The sequence below is a fragment of the Crotalus tigris genome, unplaced genomic scaffold, assembly GCF_016545835.1.
Source record: "Crotalus tigris isolate CLP2741 ecotype Arizona unplaced genomic scaffold, ASM1654583v1 scf7180000017666.379230911805:20528666, whole genome shotgun sequence".
NCBI classification, from domain to species: domain Eukaryota; kingdom Metazoa; phylum Chordata; class Lepidosauria; order Squamata; family Viperidae; genus Crotalus; species Crotalus tigris.
The window spans coordinates 15926373-15946772 of NW_024096552.1; the positions used below are offsets into that span (position 1 = coordinate 15926373).

The window sequence follows — 20400 nt, forward strand, 5'->3', positions numbered from 1 at the left end:
CCAACTCTCCAGCAACGTAATATAAAGTTATTCTATTAATACGTTTATATTGTGAAAAATATTAAACCATGAGAAATCCATAAATTAAACTGAAATTATTTTCAGTCATTTAATAAATCTGTGGAGCAGACCAGCTTTCTGAAATATAATTTGATATAATTAAATTATTATAGTTACATAATTTTATGTACTTGATAGTGCAAGTGGAAAAGCATTTTTATGTACCAATCTAATCTTTCTGTATACTGCCAGTGCCACCTGCTGGCTATACAGTGCTTTACTTATTGTTTGAGCAGGGTCTGCAAGATTGACTGGGACACTACACACCCTCTTAACAACCTGTTTTCTTTGTTACCTTCTGGGAGGAAGCTTCATGGTATCCGAAGCAGAACATCCAGATTCAGTCACAGTTTTGTTCCATGTAGTATTATCTTTGTGAACTCTAAAGCTTCCTCCTCCCATTATTCAAGAATGGACAGTGATTAATATTTATGTTATTTATGTGTAAGGGTGTAGGTCTATAGATGTTGTATATAGTATGTTTAAATGTATGTTATGTATGTGTACACTTTGAGAGCAAGCTACTAAATTTCATTTTTAATATGTGCCATTGTGTCCACAGTAAAAAGTAACACTGACAATAAAGGTTATCTGTCTGTCTATCATCTGTCTGTCTGTCTATCTATCTATCTACAGCTATCTTCTTTACTCCTGTATCTTTAAAAAAAACTCTTTTCCCCCCACTTTTATTTTAACAATAATCAGAGATTATTTTTTCTTTCTGTCTCATCTAGCTCTTTTGATGATGGTAGTGGCAACAGTGGATTTATTTTAATTAAAAATAACTTTTTTGGTAGAAGTAATATCTGCTGATTGTATTGTCTGTAATTATTTTAACTTAGACATAATTTTCTATCCAAAGGTTTCATTAAGAAAGATATTCATTTTAATTTATGAGTTGAATATTTTTGTATAATACAAAGACATAGCTATAACAAAATTTCTATAAAATTCAGGCTAATATTATCCAAATGTTACAATGTCATATCTGCTTGCCAGAGCTGAGCATTAATATAGATGAAAGTTATCTGTGTCCTAGAGTAGAATGACTAATCGAGTTCTCTAAATAAAAAATTGGGTGAACAGAAACTATTTGTTGAGCTTTAGTTTGCAATGATATGTTGCATTCAAAGATGACTCTTGGCATTCACAACACATAAAGGATGAAAATATATAATAAAATATAACAAAGGTAAGGCAAAAAGGCAACAATAATGAAGCAATGAAGTACTTTTTATTATTATTGTTTTATCATAGAGAATAAAATACAAACAATAAAACAAACAAATGAAGGAAAACAAAAGCATACATTCAACCCTAACAACAAAAAAGAATAGTGTACCAAAAAAAAAAATAATGGTCAATTAAATTTAACATTTAACATGTAGGATCCTCATGGCTGGGTGCTGAAAAAAAAGAAAAAGCAGTAAATTCTCCTCCCCTTTGACAAATATATATATGTATATGTATATGAATATGTGTATATGTATCTGTGTATGTATGTATGTTATGTCTCTCTCTCTCTCTCTCTCTCTCTCTCTCTATATATATATATATATATATATATATATATACACACACACACACACACACACACACATACACATACACATATATTCATACATATATATATATATATTCTTAAGAATGCTAAAAGCAAAAAAGGTAATTCCTGGGTAAACTCATGTTAACTAGCAAAAAATGCACGAACACCAGGAAATTATAAAACTATAAAAAGTTTTAATAAGTTAAAATACCAAGCTTTCGCTGGTGCCTGCCAGCATCGTCAGGGTAACTTCCAGTCAATGGGGGAAGCTATTTATAGATGTGGCAACGGAAATGTATGGGCAACAGAGAGGGGGCGACCCCTACATTGAGGGCTTTATGTGAGGGAGAGGATGGTAGCCAACCCAAGAGTGTTACGGACTCCAGCGACGCTGTCAAAAACGTTCCCATTGACAAAGATTTCTTTTTCTGACAAAGAGTTAAAGAATTAAGTTGGGAGACTAATAAGGCCATTTTGAGCTCATTTTGCTCTCATCAGTTAGCCATACCCTTTATGGGATTCGAACCTGGGCAGTTTACATACTAGGCAGTTGTAAATGTTTTGTAAATGTTTCGCAGTAGCGACTTGAGCCTGCTTAATGCCCCTAGTTGGGGGATTGCAAGGCAAAAGAGATTGTAAAAAGTAGAACTGCAGTATAGGAGTCAAAATGCCAAAGCGTAATCAATCAGACTGGTCTGTCTGAAAAACTTTCTCTCTCTCTCTCTCTCTCTCTCTCTCTCTCTGTGTGTGTGTATGTGTGTGTGTGTGTGTGTATGTATGTATGTGTGTGTGTATATATATATATATTCAATAATGATGGTGAAAATGCAACTCCCGGGCATAATTATAAATGAAATGAATAAAGCGCGTTCACCAGGAGAGTTTAAAGTTAAAATACTTTAATTAAAGTATTTTACTATATTAAAAGGTTGCCAAAAGGGTTCCATAGACGTCTGCGCTTGGCTCCTAGACAATACCAACGCTGCGCTTGGCTCCTAGACAATACCAACAGACTTTTGCTCACAGAAACGGGGGAGATTTAACTTGAATATTGACCTACAAGGGAAGATGAGCATGGAGGACACCATGATGGAGGAGGATGATTCAAACATTGAAAAATACCACATCCAGTTGATGCTTGTACATGCGAGCGAAGATAAATACGGGAGCACGCAGCAGAGGAAAGATGTTAAATTGCAGCCGATGAAGCCCCGCCTCCATGGTAGGATACACAATGACATCAAACTAAATCCCCCCCGCTGCAACGAGAGCCAGTGCTGCCGGGAGAGGGCGGAACATAGCTTTAACAATACCCCCCGAGGTCGACGGAGATGTGAACAAAAGTGCTCGAGAGAACGATGGAAGAAATCTTTACTCCGATTCCCCCTCCCACGTATCAGCTGTTCAGCGGGGAATGCTAGCACGGTCTAGGAGCCACGCGCAGACGTCTATGGAACCCGTTTAAACCACCTTATTAGAAACGATCTCTCAGCCCTGAAGATGTTGGGGAGTTTTCCCAACGAAAGCTTGGCAACCTTTTAATATAGTAAAATACTTTAATTAAAGTATTTTAACTTTAAACTCTCCTGGTGAATGCGCTTTATTCATTCCATTTATATATATATGTATATATGAAGAAAAAACAAGCAACAGGTTGAGCTAAATGTTGCACTAATCTTCAGATCCCTCTGTTAACCAAATTTAGTGCGTAGAAAGTCTACAGATGGTTTCCAGTCTCTCATAAAGCTGCTTAGTCCATTATCTCTAATCAAAGCAGTTAATTTCACCATCTCTACTAGTTCAGTCAATTTCAAAATCCATTCTTCAACAGTCGGCATCTCTTTTCTTTCCAGTGTTTGACAAGTACAATTCTCATAACTGTCACCATATAAAGGAATAGCACCCCAAATTGTTTTTCAATTAGCTTGTCCATCATACCTAAAATAAAAGTTTCCGGTTTTATTAATATTTGTATCTTAAATATTTTTTGCATTGTCATTGTTATGTTTATCCAATATGTTTTCATATATTTGCAAAATTACTAAAACTACTATGATAAAATGAATCTGGATTTTGATTACATTTCCAGCACCTATTAAAAATCCATTTAGACATTTTTGCAAGTTTATCTGGGGTAAAATATGAATGATACATCATTTTGTAGAAGTTTTTTTTCAAACTATAATTTAATGTGAATTTTAGTCCATTCATCCATACATTCTTCCATTTATCTAGCATTATATTATACCCAATTTTTTTGCCCATTTTATCATACACTCTTTAACTTGTTCATCTTAAGTAACATTTTATATATTTTAGAAATCAAGGGTCATTTCCAGAACATAAATTAATGTCCAATTCAGATTTAGTTCCTGTGAAAACAAAAAATTATCAAATTTAAATCTTTCAAAAAATCTATAATAATTAAGCCAATCATAAGCAAATCCTTTACTTACTAGTTCTCTTGTCTTTATCTTAAATCCCTCTTTTTCAAATATCAATAAGTCTCATTATGTCATCATTTACATTCCGAAATCATTAAATCTTCAAGGTCTAACGGCCTTGAATTTTTTAAAGTTATCCAATCTTTTAACCATATCAGACAACAAGCATCATAATATAATCTAAGAGCTGGCAAATCCAGACTTCCTCCATCTTTAGAATCTTGTAGCAGCTTATATTTAATTCTTGTTTTTTTATTTTGCCAAATAAATTTAGATATATGTTTCTGGCATGTTTGAAAGTGAAATCTTTAATCAATATCGGAATAGTCCAAAATAGAAATAACATTCTAATTAGCACATTCATTTTAATTACTGAAATTCTTCTCATTAATGACAAATCTAATTTCTGTCATCTATTTAAATTCAATTTTATCTCCTTACATATTTTACCAATTATTTTTGTAAAGCTTATAATTTCCTCAGTGAGAGTCACTCCCAAATATTGTACATTTTTAATAACTTTAAAACTAGTTTTAAATTCCAATTTCTTCTGATTTTCTACCTTTAAATTCTTAGCCAGCATTATCATCTTTATTTATTCTTAAATCTGCCATTTCTCCAAACATTTTAATCTTTCTCATAACATGTTCAATGTTCTTTAGCAGGTCTTGCACAATCCAAATTGTCAGCAAATGCACGTAATTTGTAATTATGTAATTTAATTTGTATTCTTTTGTTCTGTTACTCTGTTTAATATCTCTGTTTAACAGTTCCAACCTGAGAATAAATAATAAAGGGGTTAAAGGACCCTCCTGTTGTTCTCTTCTGGATTTCACATGGCTTTGTAAAGTCACCATTCACAATGATTCAAGCTTTCTGGAGTGTATAGATGGACTTCAGACTCTGCATAAAGCCCAATGCAAAATCCGCAAAGGAAGCATTTTTAACAAAACATTTTTTCCCAGCCTTCCAAAAGGAATTTTTGGAAGAAGGCTGTTCTATAAAATGTGATTTTGCCACATTTCCACTCTTTATAATAAAAAAAAGAGAGGAATGGTAATATTTTTCTATTACTTTGCTAATATAATTTTTATACGGATCATTATAGTAATTCTCTCCAGCTTTCTAAATCTAATGCCCTCTTGATACAGTGGACTGCTATTTACATCATTTTGTCAACCAATTCTTATCCTTTGGCTGAAATAACATCCTTTGGGCTGGGCAGTGCAGTTCTGCACTGGTTTGGCTCCAACACCTGGCCAATTTCTTGTGATTGCTGTAGGGCTTGGTACTCTTTCCACTCTTGTTAACATCTACAGGAAGTTGCTGAATGAGATCACCCATTACCATGGGTTAAGTTCTGATGAAAGCTTTACATTTCGATACCTGGTGACACAAATGTTGGTATTGCTTCCCTCTCGTGGTGCCTGGAGATCATAGGAGCCTAGAGAGGGTTCAGGCTATGACTGAATCCTAGCACGGCTGAATGGCTTTGGGTGCATGGAGCTTCAAGATCTGGATCTTTGACATCTTTAATTCTGGACAGAATTGCACTACTTGATCAGACCCAATTCACAACTTAGGGGTTCTCCTAAATTCACAGCTCCTGGTAGATGTTTTGCTTCTCATTGAAGAAGCTTCATCTATTTTGGCAGGATGGGTGGGGGCAATGGAAGGATTAGTTCTGATAGGATGGGAGGGAGAATTGGAAAGATCATATTTCTTTGCAGTCATCTGGTTGTTAGCACTTTCCGTGAGAATTCTTGAGGCCACTTGGGTTTTATCTGTGCCCTCAGGATCACTGATACAAATGAGTGCAAATGAGGATAGAATCTTTTTGAAACTGCTGAAAGGACTGCATTGTAGACAAAAGATAGGTGGTGTTTTATCCCTCCCCCTCTGTTGAGAGATGGCTGCTCAATGTTAACATAAATGGCCTCTTTTACCTCTGTTTCAAACAAAATGTGGACTTTACTGTCTTCAAAAGAGTGATCTTTGTCTTTCAAATATAGATAGACTGCAGAATCTTGTCCTGATGGATTTATTCTCCTAGGTTTTGCCATGCATTTGTGAAGTACTTGTTTGTTTCTCCTATGCACAAATCTGTACATCTTATTGCATTGTACTTACATTACATTGCTTAATTTTTGTCTGGGTGTTTTATCCTTGGGGTGGACAAGCTTCTGTCTTAGTATTCTTGGGTTTCAAATGTTGTGTTGGTTGAAAATCCTCTTGAGCTTTTCAGATATTCCTGCAACATATGGAATGACAACATTGCTCCATTTGTTGCTCACTTCTCATTATTTATGGAGGAATTCCTGCTGGGTCTTTTCTGAATTTGATGAAAGCCCAGTTGGGATAGCCACAAATTCTGAAGGTTAAAATACAATGAAGAGAGACAAAAACTTGACTGCATCATGGGTTCACCTGTGTCCCCCATTGTGGCCAATATCTACACGGAAGAGGTAGAAATCAAAGCCCTAAACTCCTTCACACGAATTCCACCCACTTACTGGCATAGGTATGTGGATAATACTTGACTCAAGATTAAAACACAGGAATGGAAGCCTTTACCAAATATAACTCTGTGGACAGATACATTAAATTATGGCTTCACAGGAAGATATTAAGAAAAAGAGACTGGCTTTCCTGGACTCTGCAGTGCACATTAAGACATAAACCTTAACATTGAAATTTACAACACACACACACAGATCAGTATTTACATTTTGATTCTCACCACTCACTGAAGCACAAAATGGAAGTGATCAGAACCCTACAGCCACCACCAGGCTGAAAGTTTGCCTACCAATAAAGAGGGAAAAGAAAAAAAACTACTAAAACATGTCAAAGAAACCCTCAGAACATATGGCTTAAGTTTATTAAATTTTATATGCCATTTATGGGATCCTTTTTGTTCTTTCCAATACAATGGAATATTGTAGAGGGGCTTTGAACTCTGCCTACCTACCTGTTCATCATCAGTAGGATAACTGAAAACAAAGTAGAATTGGGATGAATTTGGTACAGGGAATTATGTCAACAAAAGAAAGATTTGATTTGAAAATAAACTGGATCTAGGTGGATGCTATGGATAAAAATAAAATTCATCTTATGCATCTCTAGAGAACAGGCTGGTACTGATTCCTGAAGTTTCATTGAAACTTGTCTCAAAAAAATTGAAGTAAATAAATTAATAACACATGCTGAAGGCAATTAATTACATTATACAGTTAGTTAAGTACTACTATTTGTGACAATAGCTCTAACATTTTGTGATCATTTACATAAAGAATTGAAAACTTTTTGCTTTATAAGTGGGGTTTCGAGTATGAAATGCCACAGGCAAATCTGCATAGCTTTTCCACAAATAACTGAGTTCTCTCTCAAGAAGATTGAATTAAGTAGTATTTTTGTTCATTTAATTATAATTTCTCCATTTATTTTTCTATTACCAGCTTTCTGTAAAACAGACAGGCCCAAAGCAATGCACTTCAATTAAAATCTAGGAAACATTATGAAAGATTACACCATAAAATATTTGTTAAAAATCATAATGAAACATTGTATTATATTTTATATTACAATTTATAATATTCAGTTCCTGGAATTTATATTTATTTATATCATCTAACAATCACATAGGAAATTGAAGAATAAAATTAATCTCAATACTGTAATTACTATTGCAATTAGGAAATAAATATTATCAAGTTTGTCACAGTAATCATTAGATATATTTGTGCTTTTTGTTGTTGTTAAACACATAGCCCACTAAAAAAAATCAGTTCCATTAAATACATAATTTAATAGATGTATGTACAGTACAATCTACTGTACATTTAGGGAATAATGCAGAGATTCAACAATGCCATTCCAAGAGATCAATCCAGTCAGAAATAACTCTTCCTAAGCAAAGTGTTTTAGATAAGAGTTTCATAGTGTTATAGATTTGGTTTTTTGAACAAATTCAGTATAAAAGCAGAATAAGTTGATATTCATGATGATTAATAGACACTGTTAATTTTACTAATGCTACTATTTTCATATATAATTGATGTTTTTTACTTTTGGAAAGTATTATTATGGATTTTGTAAGGATTTCAATTTACCATAATAATTATACATTCTTAGCCAGTTGATTAAAAGAAAAAAAAAATGGATCCAGGAAACTACAGACCTATCAGCCTGACCTCAATACCTGGGAAGATTCTGGAAAAGATAAGCAATGAATCAGCAAACACCTAGAGGTAAACAAAGTCATAACCAAAAGCCAACATGGGTTTGTCAAAAACAGATCATGCCAGACAAATCTTATTGCATTCTTTGACAAAGTGACAAAATTAGTGGACCAGAGGAATGCTGTGGATATAATTTACTTGGACTTCAGTAAGGATTTGATAAAGTATATCACAACCTTCTACTTGATAAGATAGAAAAATGCGGGTTAGGCAGCATCACCATCTTGTGGGATTCATACAGTGGTGGGATTCAGCTGGTTTTCACCAGTTTGGCAGAACCAATATCTATTTTTTTTGTTGAGTTTGGTGAACCGGTTATGAGAAATCTGTGTTTTCCGGAACATGTCTGATATTCATTCAACTTCCTTCCAGGCAAGGAAAAAAAAAACCCTCCCAAAAAGTCCAAGAGAGGAGTGACAGAAACCAAACGGAGACGCAGCGCCTTCGAACATGTCAGCTGCCCACCCACCTGTTTCCTTTCACTCCCTTCCTGAGTTGAACTGCCATGCTATGGAGGATGGGCCTTACCCGGTCCCCCCACCACCACTTTTCTCACTTTCTGGGCTGGGATGGAGACAGCCCATACAGGCTGCTGCTTCATGCAACTGGGTGTGATCCTGGTGACCAAGGCTCCTCAGGGCCACTTGAGAACTTTTGTTCCGGGGTGATGGTCCCGGCAGCAGTTTTGCACCTCTGTCTCTTCCTCAGATGGCTTACTCTGCCTCCCCTTTACTTTTAGTGTTTAGGAAAGCCTGTGCCTTTACGTGTTCTTAAGTTGCTCTTCGGGCAGAGAACTGGTTATTAAATTATTTGAATCCCACCACTGGATTCGTAGCTGGCTGACTGGTCGTACTCAGTGTGTGGTCCTCAATGGAACTGCATCTACATGGAGGGTGTAGTGGGTGCCCTGGGGCTCTGTTCTGGCCCAGTGCTCTTCAACATCTTCGTGAATGATTTGAATGAGGGGATAGATGGGGCACTCATCAAATTTGTGGACAACGTCAAGCTGGCAGGAACAGTCAACACTCTAGAAGACAGGCTTAAGATACAAAAGGATCTAGAAAGACTTGAGCATTGGGCGCTATCTAACAAAATTAAATTCAATAGTGAAATTGCCTACATTTAGGCAAGAAAAACCAAATGCACAGGTACAATATAGGTGCTACCTTGCTCAATAGTAGTAACTGTGAAAGGGATCTCGGAGGCTGCATTAACAGAGGGATAGAATCAATACCAGTTTATAATGCCTTGGTAAGGCCACACTTGGAATACTGCATCCAGTTTTGGTCACCACGATATAAAAAAGATGTTGAGACTCTAGAAAGAGTACAGAGAAGAGCAACAAAGATGATTAGGGGACTGGAGGCTAAAACATATAAACAGCTGCTGGAATTGGGTATGTCTAGTTTAATGAAGAGAAGGACTAAGGGTGACACGATAGCAGTGTTTCAATATCTCAGGGGTTGCCCCAAGACGAAGTCAAGCTATTCTCCAAAGAATCTGAAGGCAGAACAAGAAGCAATGGGTGGAAATTAATCAAACAGAACAGCAACCTAGAATTAAGGAGAAATTTCCAGAACAATTAACCAGTGAAACAACCTGCCTCCAGAAGTCGTGAATGCTCCAATACTGGATTTTTTAAAGAAGACAACCATTTATCTGAAATAGTATAGGGTTTCCTGCCTGATCAGGGGGTTGGACTAGAAGATCTCCAAGGTTCCTTCCAACTCTATTATTGTTGTTGTTATTTCATAATTATCATATCATTATCATTATAAATAAATAAATACAAGGTTTTACTTCATAAACTCCAGATTATAAAGCCAATTTACTGTTCAAAGTCAATTACAAGGCAATCTCTTCCTCAATGAAAAGGGTCCTCGCTCTGAAGAAAAGAATGAATATATGCAGCAATAAGTTTTTTAAAAAAAGAAGGCAGGAGAGGGTAAGTAGAATAAGAGAGAAGGCTTCCTTTCATTTCCATGAAATCATCTACAACATGTCTTTATTACAAAGCCCAGAGACTGTTAAATCTAGAGGTAGATGATGGCTAGAAGTACTAGGATTATTTACTGACTTTTGTAGGACTATGTAGATGCCTGACTGGTTAAGATTGGACTCCTTAAAAATAAAAAAGCTGCAGAGTGCACTTCAAATTCATAATAATGACTAGTTTGGCCTTCAGAAAAGACACTGAATATCTCATTGTTAACCAAAGGACAGAGGAAACTGGATAAAGCTTCCAGAAATAGATGGAGTTGCTAAGTTTATAAAAGACAAATAAGAGTAAATTTGATATAATTTCTTATTTTTCAAAGCTAATGAATCAATACATCCAAAATCAGATTTCCTGTTGAAGTACAAACAATCCTTCAGAATCTTGAACAGTTTGTTGACTTAGGATATAGATGCCCAAAAAGTAATCTGATGTTCATTACTAGGCTACTAGAATTTTCTGACAGTTTTAGGTAGTTTAGATTTGGTGGTTGCTTGGATCAAAGAAAGTTACACAGGTGAGATCTTGGTTGAATCCAGCAATTTAATATTATTAGTTATCTGCTAGGCGGGGACTGTGCAGACTGGCTTTGGACTGGGAAGTCATGCGCGTGCATTTTTAAAAAATATAGACTATGCTCTTGTGTGGATTCTGCTCTTTTTATTTAGGAAATGTAGAATAAAAGTACTGCCAGGAAACTTATTTTGAAGTATACCTTTCTTCCTGATTGGCTACTTAAGAGCACTGGCTGCCCATTTTTACAGCTTTTTTCAACGAGCCTTTATTAGTAAGAATGAAGATTGAGGAATAAATTTGCACAGCTGTGAGCACCATTACAACATTGGCTAACTGCCTGTCTGAAGTGGGGTCTGTGTTTAATCTGAATTTTGTCTATGTCTCTGTCAGTTTGTTTGATTAGATAAGTCTGTTGATTGCTAAGCTGCAATAGTACTTATCTACATGCCAGGTTCCAATACCACCTTGACCCATGTATCCATTTCAAACAAAAAAGACAGAGCAGGGAAAATAACTCTTTCCATACACATAGCAGAAGTAATATCACCTCAAAGAACTGAGAAACTAATGAAACTGATGAAGAGCAACAGCATGTCTAATTATATCGCCAAAGATTGGAGTATTAGCTGAATAGGACAAAATGAGATGTTTTAAGAATGAATCCTCTCTGTGCTAGAGTAGTAAAAAAATCTACCAAATATGTTTATAATATAAAATTAAAAAGAGTGCTTCAGTTATTGCTTCATAGTTATTTGATATTAGCACATTTAATCATATAATCATAAAACGCATATCAAGTTATTGCTTGATGAGATGTTTTAAGAATGAATCCTCTCTGTGCTAGAGCAGTAAAAAAATTACCAAATATGTTTATAATATAAAACTAAAAAGAGTGTTTCAGTTATTGCTTCCTAATAATTTGACATTAGGACATTTAATCATATAATCATAAAATGCATTATATCAAGTTATTGTTTGAGCTAAATTGGTTTTGTTTACAGATAGTTTGGCTGGAAAAAGACTCCCTAGATTAGAATCTTAGCCAGAGAGCTACAGGAAGAACCACTTATTTTGTTATACCAGATACCTTGCTTTTCCACACTGATAAGTAGATCAATACAGGTAGTTCTTGACTTATGAGTACAATTAAGCCCAAAATTTCTTGTTACTAAGTGAAATATTTGTTAAGAGAGTTTTGCCCCATTTTGCAACCTTTCTTACCACAGTTAAGTGAATCACTATAGTTGTTAATAACACGGTTGTTAAGTGAACCTGATTTCCCCATTGCTTATCAGGTTATAAAAGGTGATAAAATGACCCTGGGACACTGCAATCGTCATGAATCAGTTGCCAAGCAGCTGAATTTTGATCACTTGATCATGGGGATGCTACAATGGTTGTAAGCATAAAAAATGGTCATAAGTCACTTTTTTCAGTGTCATTGTAACTTTGAATGGTCACTAAATGAACTGTTATAAGTCAAAAACTACTTGTATTCAAGATGCCTTTTTAAAAAATAGATGCTTCCAGAATCTGGAGTCCAGATGGCCCCTGCATAGTGGTAAGGTGACCAACTTTTTTACAATGAAAAGGAGGACACAAATAAATTGAAGAAAAAAAATTGTAAATAAAAAGAACATTTTATTCATTGCAACAATAATACAGACAACTTGCATGGGCCAAGTTTGCCAGACAAGTGTTTTGGCGCACTCAGCAACAATTCCTATTGGCTTTCAAAAGCCAATAGTGGGAGTAGCACAAGCCTTGCAAAAGTTGAAAAAAAAAAAACATCAAAAAAAGATGCCGGAACGCTGTTCTGAGCGTTTTATGAGAAAAAAAAAGCCCTGCAGATTAGTCTTCAAATATCGAACAGGAGGACATATAGGAGGACACTTTTCGAGGGAGGTCAGAACTTACAGACTGTCCTCCCTAAAGGAGGACGGTTGGTCACCTTAAAGTGGCGATCTGCTATGTGCATGTCTCTTGGTGCCAAACAAGTTCCCTGACTAACCAACCGTTTTCATTTACTTTTTCTTTGAAATAAAAAAGAGGAAAGCTGATATGCTAAAGAATTCAGAGTGGCCTAAGTAGGAGAAGGGAGGAAGCCAAGGTTAGGAAGGCTGAAGAGGAGAGACTTTCTAGTACACAAGTGCTTTATAAACAATTGTTTTGTGAATAGTATCCTGCCCAAGCAGCCATTTTGTTCTGAAAATACTAATTAACCCCAAGAGACCCCCAAAGGACGGAAAATCTGTAAGGAAAACACTCTTACCCCAGAATTGGGAGGGGTACTCTTTACTTCACACAGCAGAGAGAGCTTTCGTGCACCAGAATTTATATTGAGACTCTCGTTTTGCAAAGCAAGCAATAGTTTGGGACTCGACTGTAGCTGAAAATGAACAAAAGAGATGCGCGGGAGAGGTCTGGGCGCGTGCTCCGGGTGACAGTTGCCGGCGCGCGCCGTGCCTTCCCTCGGCGGTTACCTTCCCTCGTCCACAATTGTTACCGCTGTCGGCGGGGGAGGAGCGACTCACCCCACTCAACTGAGTCCGAAGCCCAGCATTTGTAGACTATTTCCCCTCCGTTTCCGCCCGTCTGCCCTTCTGGGGCCTGACTACCCGTCCCCCTACTTCGGGGCAATGAGAAGAACGGGCCGGCCTAGGCGAGGAGGAGGCAAAGAGTCGCCGCCTCTCAATCTCGCCAGTGGCGGAGGCAACAGTCGCGGCAGGCGAGCTCCTCCTTCTCCTACGCGCCTGCTACCTCAGGAAGAGAAGCATCAGGGCCGGAGCGGAGGCACGGAGCCCGATCGCAGCGCCAGCCAAGACGCCGTGAGCGCACCAACCGCCGCTGTCTTCTTACTCCGAGGGCTGCAACAGTCGCTGGGGAGGCAGCTTCCCGGTGGGGCCTCTCCTCACGCAATGAAGAGGGGAGGACCAGGCAGAAAAGGGACGAAAAGCGACCCTCAGAGGCAAGCGAAAAGGGACCGCTTGGCCCACGAATTCGGCGAATGGCAAGACTGGCTGCGCGGTGAGATACCCGCGGGTGGGGGATCGAAGGGTCTGGAGTGGAAAAGCAAAAGCGGAGGGAAGGGCTGACTCTGCTGAGGGAACCCTGGCTTAGCCAAATGTACTTTCTGCAGCCCGCCTGCCTTCTTGGAATAGGCAAGAAGAGTTGAGTTTGGTGGAACTTCTTCCCATATGAGGGTAGGCTGTAGGGCTAGTGGCGCTTCCTTCCGAGTCATTGTGTGGATGTGAGAATCAAGCTACGCCGCTCTAAGTTTATGATTGCCGTTAGCGCCTGTATCAATTAGTTATACAAAACACCGTCCATGGGGCGGGCAAGGTTTTATCAAAATACTTTTCAGATGTTTGACAAAATGAAAATAATTGTGTGTAGGGGATTCCCTGCCCAAACTTTGCTTTTGGTCTTGGAATCAAACTTCAACAATAGAAACGATAGTGGGGAAAGAATGCTGTTGTACATAAACTTTAAGAGGAAAAATGAGATTGGTTAATTTTATTTTACATAAAGGCATACTTATTACACAGTATTCACTTTTGGATAAATGAATAAAAGAGATTAAAGGCAAAAGATAAAACAAGGAGCTACTATATCTAACTGTCTGGTTTTGACCAATACCATTCATGAAACCTTTCCATTATCTTCTGTCTTTGCAGATCATCCTTGTTTCTACCTCATTTGTACCCTGATTCATATATTGCCTTTTCTCTCTCTTTCAACATCTCATCAGTTCCATCCAGCCATACATTTCTTGTCTTCTGTTTCAGTCATTCATTCTTCTTTCATATATTTAATAATAACAATAATAATAATAGAGTTGGAAGGGACCTTGCAGGTCTTCTAGTCCAACCCCTTGCTCAGGCAGGAAACTCTATACCATTTCATATTTGTTTTGCTATTAATTATATGTCTTATTTTGATAAACCACCTTGCACATTTTGTGTTCAATCCATATTTAATTCATCTTTTGTTTACAGTGCTTACTTCTTTAATAAGCCATTCCCACTGCATTCCTTATACTTTCATACCTGTTCTTACCGTAGTTTCACTTTCATATAACAAAGCGGACAGAACCTTAACATTAATGCAAACACGTTCACTTTGGGCAAACATTTGTATCAACAAACCGTATTATTTCCTCTGCTTCTTCCACCAGCAAATACCAAAAAGAAGTTGCTATAGAAAGGCCTTTGATACTATTGATATACTTAGAAAAATGGGAATCCCAGAATATTTAATTGTGCTCATATGAAATATATACCCAAGTCAAGAAGCCACAGTATGAATAGAACATGGTGAAGTCGAATGGCTCCAATTAGCAAAGGATTTAGACAAGACTGTACAGTACACCCTTTATTTATTCAGCCTATATGCTGAATGTATATTAAGGAAAGATAGATTGAAAGTTGAGTGTGGATTTAAAGTTAAGAAGAACAGTCTATGCTGATGGCATTCTGATAGCTGAAAATGGAAATGACTTGCTAGATCTAATAATGTTAAAAATGTGATTTAAGTTAATTACAAAAAAACCCCCAATCAATTATCAATATCAAAAGAACAATTTGCTATCGACTAACATGTGGTAGAGCAGCCATGAAGTCCTTGGAAATGATATTTAAATGCCATGATATGCCTATACCTACAACGATAAGAAAGATGTTTCTTGTGATCCTCTGCAGCAGCAAAACTTGCACTTTGAAGAAGCAGGAAATAATGGACCTTGATGAAATTGGCAGAACTTGCTGAAATGGATAAACTGACTTGTTTGTTTGATTAATGAAATAACACTATCAACCTTTATTGGTGACTGAAAACATGTTATGGATTTTTCATGAAAATGAAAAAAACTTGTCATTTATGGTTTTGATTATTAGATAGATTGTAGAAAGAGAGGCATGATGCAATTTTAAAAAATAAATGTTAAAATGTTAATTTATTTAACTGCAGTGAAGAATATTGGAAGCCACTTCCAACATTTCTGTTCTATTTTAGTTTGGATACAGTATGCAAAGACTTACTTCCCTAGAGATGGTATAATTCTAGTAAAAGTGGTAGGAAAGAGAAAAAGGAAAAAAGAATCACGATGCAACTTTAAAAAGTGAAAGGTTAAAATATAATTTTACTTAAAATTATATTGGAAGCCACTTCTTTGTATCTTTATATCGTTATTTTTTCCTACTTTCTTTTACTTTTTTTCTTATTCCACTATTTCTTTTTCTTTTATTTCATTTTTGTTTTATTTTTGTTTTTTTTCTGCTCTATTTTAGTTTGTATTAGTTCTTATCACTGTTAAAATTTTCAGTAAAAATTTCACTAAAAAAAAGATGAATACGCAGGATAGAAAGATTATTGATGTTTTTGAGCTTTGATGTTGTAAGAATCCTGAGATTATTGTGGGCAGCCCAAAAAAATGAGCAAATGGTCATCAAATAAATCAATCCGGAGTTCTCAGTGGAGACACAAATCATGCTCATATGATTTTGCTATCAACACATGTAAAGACTTAGCTCCCTAGAGTAGGTATAGTACTAGAAAAAGTGGAAGAAAAGAGAATGAACTTAGTAGCAATAAGATCCAAGTTAGGAATACATGAAGAAATTATATGTATGTGATTGCTAAAGGTCAACACTGACTTACTAGTACATAATCAAAATCTCCCAGTATTTGCACATATTTTTTTAAAAAAAATCATTTTTAAATGAAAAGCTATCTTTTGTTGGTTGGTTTACCATCTACTAATGTAAGTCTTAGGGCATTTCCCATAGTTTCATCCCAATAAAACCAACAACAGCTTAGCAATAGCAATAGCACTTAGACCTATATACTGCTTCACAGTGCTTTACAGCCCTCTTTAAGCAGTTTACAGAGTCAGCATATTACCGCCAACAATCTGGGTCCTCATTTTACTGACCTCGGAAGGATGAAAGGCTGAGACAACCTTGAGCTGATGAGAATCAAACTGCTAGCAGTGAGCAATAAGTTAGCCTGCAATACTTCATTCTAAGCACTGTGCCACCATGGCTTAATTATGTTATTTCAAACTTATCTCTACAGTGCTGATATAATCATATCTAAGCTTGGTTTTAACTTCCTAAGATTCAAAGATACTCAGTTGAAATACATAAGATTGTGGTCTTTTGCATGCTTAATCCAAGAATATACTCATGCTAAGGATTCATATATAGCCATAAATACACACGTCTAAGATACATCACAAGCTTCTTAACTATATTTAAATTTAATCAATAATATTACTTGTATATTATATCAGAGATTGTGTTGCACTGAGTGAAAGAACTGTATTGAAATTATGATATGGTCTTAAATTTAATGCATCAAAATTCAGAGCAATGAGTATGCTTGGACCCCAACCTTTTTGATAGTTGAGAATATTTAAAATTATGAGATTATGACCAATCTGGCTGGAGGACGTAGTCTTCCCATTCTCAAAATGACAGTCTTGGCAAATAATTGCAGTAGTTAAAAGAGCCAATTAATGAAACTACTACTTATCTATGTTCCTAACTTCTATCATACTCTATCTTATTTTTCTTTCTGGGCAGTTTAACATATTTTCAAATAAAACATAGTATCATTTTTATTTCCAAAGAAAACTGTTGAAGATCATGTGGATATAAATAATACAGATTATTGGAGGCTGGCGCTTTGCAACATACCAGCTTCCCTCCCTGTCAGCCATTTGAGGTATTGTAGGCCAGACACTGCAAAGATTATACCAGCACTGATTTATTATTATACAATACAACATAAACATTTAGAATCTTGAAAATGTATCAGAATTTTGATCTATTCCAGTTTATACCAAATAGTATCAAGCTGTGGATATTTTGAATTTCTTTCTTACGGTTTCCACTTTCTCAGCACCAAGTTACAGCTCATCCATTCCTTCACCAAGAATATTTAATTTTTTTACATTCACCCTCTTTTAATTAATATATTTTGTTTTAAAGAAATAAATCTAAAAAGTCAATTCCAGGCAGGAAGCCAAATGAACACTAAGAATTATTTCTTCAGGCATATTGGTGCCCATGTACTCCAGGAGTAGTTTTGTAGTGATAGGATAAAGAAATGGGAAGAAGCTCTTCCATTAATGGCATATTATTGCCTAATATTCTCCCATACCACATAGCCTATCCCGTTTAGGAGAGGCTTCTCATCTTTCAGTGTTGCCTGAGGAAGAATGGAAAGCTGGAAGAATTTTAATTGGAGGAAAACTCCAAAAAGTCTGCTTTTGTATCCTATTTAAATGTAAGCTAAATCTCCCAACTTTTTGCAGTAAATATATATCATCCTATTGAAAAAATGTTATTTGAACATTGAACACTACGTATAATTCTTATTTTAGTATTACTGAGAAAAGAACTAGATTCAGTATAAGGAAGCAAAAAGTTTAGAAAAGTTTCTAAATATAATAAATTTTTGCGAGGACAATTCTTTTAAATACATTTTATAAATTCTATAAATAATAGTACATTAATGATACTTATTTTCTTTTTATATAGATGCTCTGCGAGAAACGGGATTCTTTATTGCAAGAACAGATAGCAAAATATGGCTTACACTTATAATGGGTGAGAATTTTATAGTTCTTATTTTCTAATAATGCTGTCTTACAGGGTCTTGCAAAATTCAGTCCAAATGACTAAATTTACTCCCAAGTAAGACAATATAAGGATACAAGATGAGATTCTGATGTTAATACCCTGTTGGTTCCACAGATGTAATGCAAGTAGATTACTTGAATATATAAAATTAAGGATATTTCTTACAACAAGTGTAAAATAATATTTTCACATGGTAGCTGAATCAGACTCTTGCAAAAAAGTATGAGTTTTATGACATTTTATTCTTGTTGTTAAGGAGTGTAATGTGTGACAAAATGAACAGTTTTTCAAGTGATATAAAATACATATTTCATTAATAAACTATATATTTGCATTTATATTTGGAATTGTTAGTATTAAAGGCATAGCTTAAGGGTGATGGTGATTGGTGTTAACTTTAAATTTTTTAGTTATAGATCCAGAAATTATACCTTTGAAATTTTCTATAGTTGTATTACAAAGATATATCCAAACTACAACAGTATGTCTGATATATATATATATATATATATATATATATATATATATATATATATATATATATATATATATATTAAATAATGATGGTGAAAATGCGACTCCCGGGCATAATTATAAATGGAATGAATAAAGTGCGTTCACCAGGAGAGTTTAAAGTTAAAATACTTTAATTAAAGTATTTTACTATATTAAAAGGTTGCCAAGCTTTCATTGGGAAAACTCCCCAACATCTTCAGGGCTGAGAGACCGTTTATATATATATATATATAAAGCAATTTCTGCTATGTCATAGGAGCAAAAAAAGAGAAGGCAGGATAGACACTGTCTCTCTCTCTCCCTCCCCCCTTCCCTGCGCGCGCGCGCAAGAGAGAGAGAGAGAGATAGAGATAGTCCTGCCTTCTCTTTTTTTGCTCCTATGACATAGCAGAAATTGCATGAATACTCTTGTGTGTCTTTTTTAATATATAAAATTGGCTTCATGAGAAGTTAGAAATTTGTTAGATATGCCCTAAATATAACACTGTAATATTTTTAAACAGCTGATATATGAAAGCAATAATGCAGATATCTATTTTATCTGTTTCATTCTAACTTGCAAAGTTATATATCAGATATATAACTTTGCAAGTTAGAATGAAACAGATAAAGAATACTTGTTTGAATATTCTACAGAAAACATAAAATGTTTTGTGTAGAGAAATTTTGTGTAAGCTTTTAGAGGTGTTACATATATATAGCCCTTAAGGATTGGGGTTATATTTTAAAATTTTAATTTAAAAATAAGGCGTTATGTTTTGTTTTATTTTTCTTAACAGCTGCTGTTGCAGGAATCCTTCACTGGTAAGTTTATGTTCTGCAAACAAAAATGCTTCATCAATGTCTAATTACAGTAGCATTATCTCTATATGTCTTAAGTCCCTTAGGCTGGTACACAGTGGTAGGCCAGAGGTTATAAAGCAGTAACGGATGGGGCTTCAGTGCCTTCCCCTCCTCCAGACTGGCCTCCTTCCCATACAGGCTGTCCTTGGGTTAAATGCCAATTGGGATTAGAATTGCTGTTGCTAAGTGACGTGGTCATAAAGCATGACCACGTTGCTTAGTGACAGCAGTCCCAGTTGCCATCACAATGCCAGGATGTGCAGGTCATTAAATAGGAACAGGTAGGAGTGCCAGATAAAGAGCATGGGGGGTATGTGGGTGCTATGGGTGAGCACTAGGGAGTATGAGTTGGTCTGCAGAGGCCACAGACATGTTAGAAAGCAGATGGGCAGGGGTCTGCTATGAAATAGGAGATAATGGGCTCCTTGGGAGAAAAAGCAGGAATGTCTTACTGGGATAATTTGCAACCTTTCCTACCATCTTTCCCAATGATTTTGTTGTGGGAAGCTGCCAGTGGCATTCATATAACCCAACTCACTGTGATGTTATAATTGTGAACTGGATACTGAGCATCTGGATAGTGGTTATATGA

General features: G+C 35.8%; 1 protein-coding gene and 1 long non-coding RNA gene across 9 annotated transcripts in view; one reads left to right on the forward strand and one right to left on the reverse strand.

The window, feature by feature from the left end:
- Positions 1-3160: 3160 nt before the first annotated feature.
- On the reverse strand, positions 3161-13212 carry LOC120305269. Of its 2 annotated transcripts, none has more exons than XR_005555986.1 (3): positions 13076-13212; positions 6181-6301; positions 3161-3544 (listed from the first exon to the last, which is right to left on the reverse strand). It is a non-coding gene; the product is annotated as an uncharacterized LOC120305269 (long non-coding RNA). The 2 variants fall into 2 exon arrangements; XR_005555987.1 differs by having other exon boundaries at positions 3161-3978.
- Positions 13213-13412: 200 nt separating this feature from the next.
- DPY19L1 (dpy-19 like C-mannosyltransferase 1) overlaps positions 13413-20400 on the forward strand; it is an 81965-nt gene continuing 74977 nt past the window's right edge. For 6 of the 7 annotated variants that reach the window (XM_039336796.1, XM_039336798.1, XM_039336800.1 and 3 more), the window contains exons 1-3: positions 13413-13830; positions 18348-18416; positions 19745-19769. In XM_039336796.1, coding sequence (XP_039192730.1) covers positions 13443-13830; positions 18348-18416; positions 19745-19769 — 482 coding nt within the window. In that variant the 5' untranslated portion in view covers positions 13413-13442. The remainder of the gene's footprint in view (positions 13831-18347; positions 18417-19744; positions 19770-20400) is intronic. The other variant, XM_039336803.1, reaches the window with a different exon arrangement.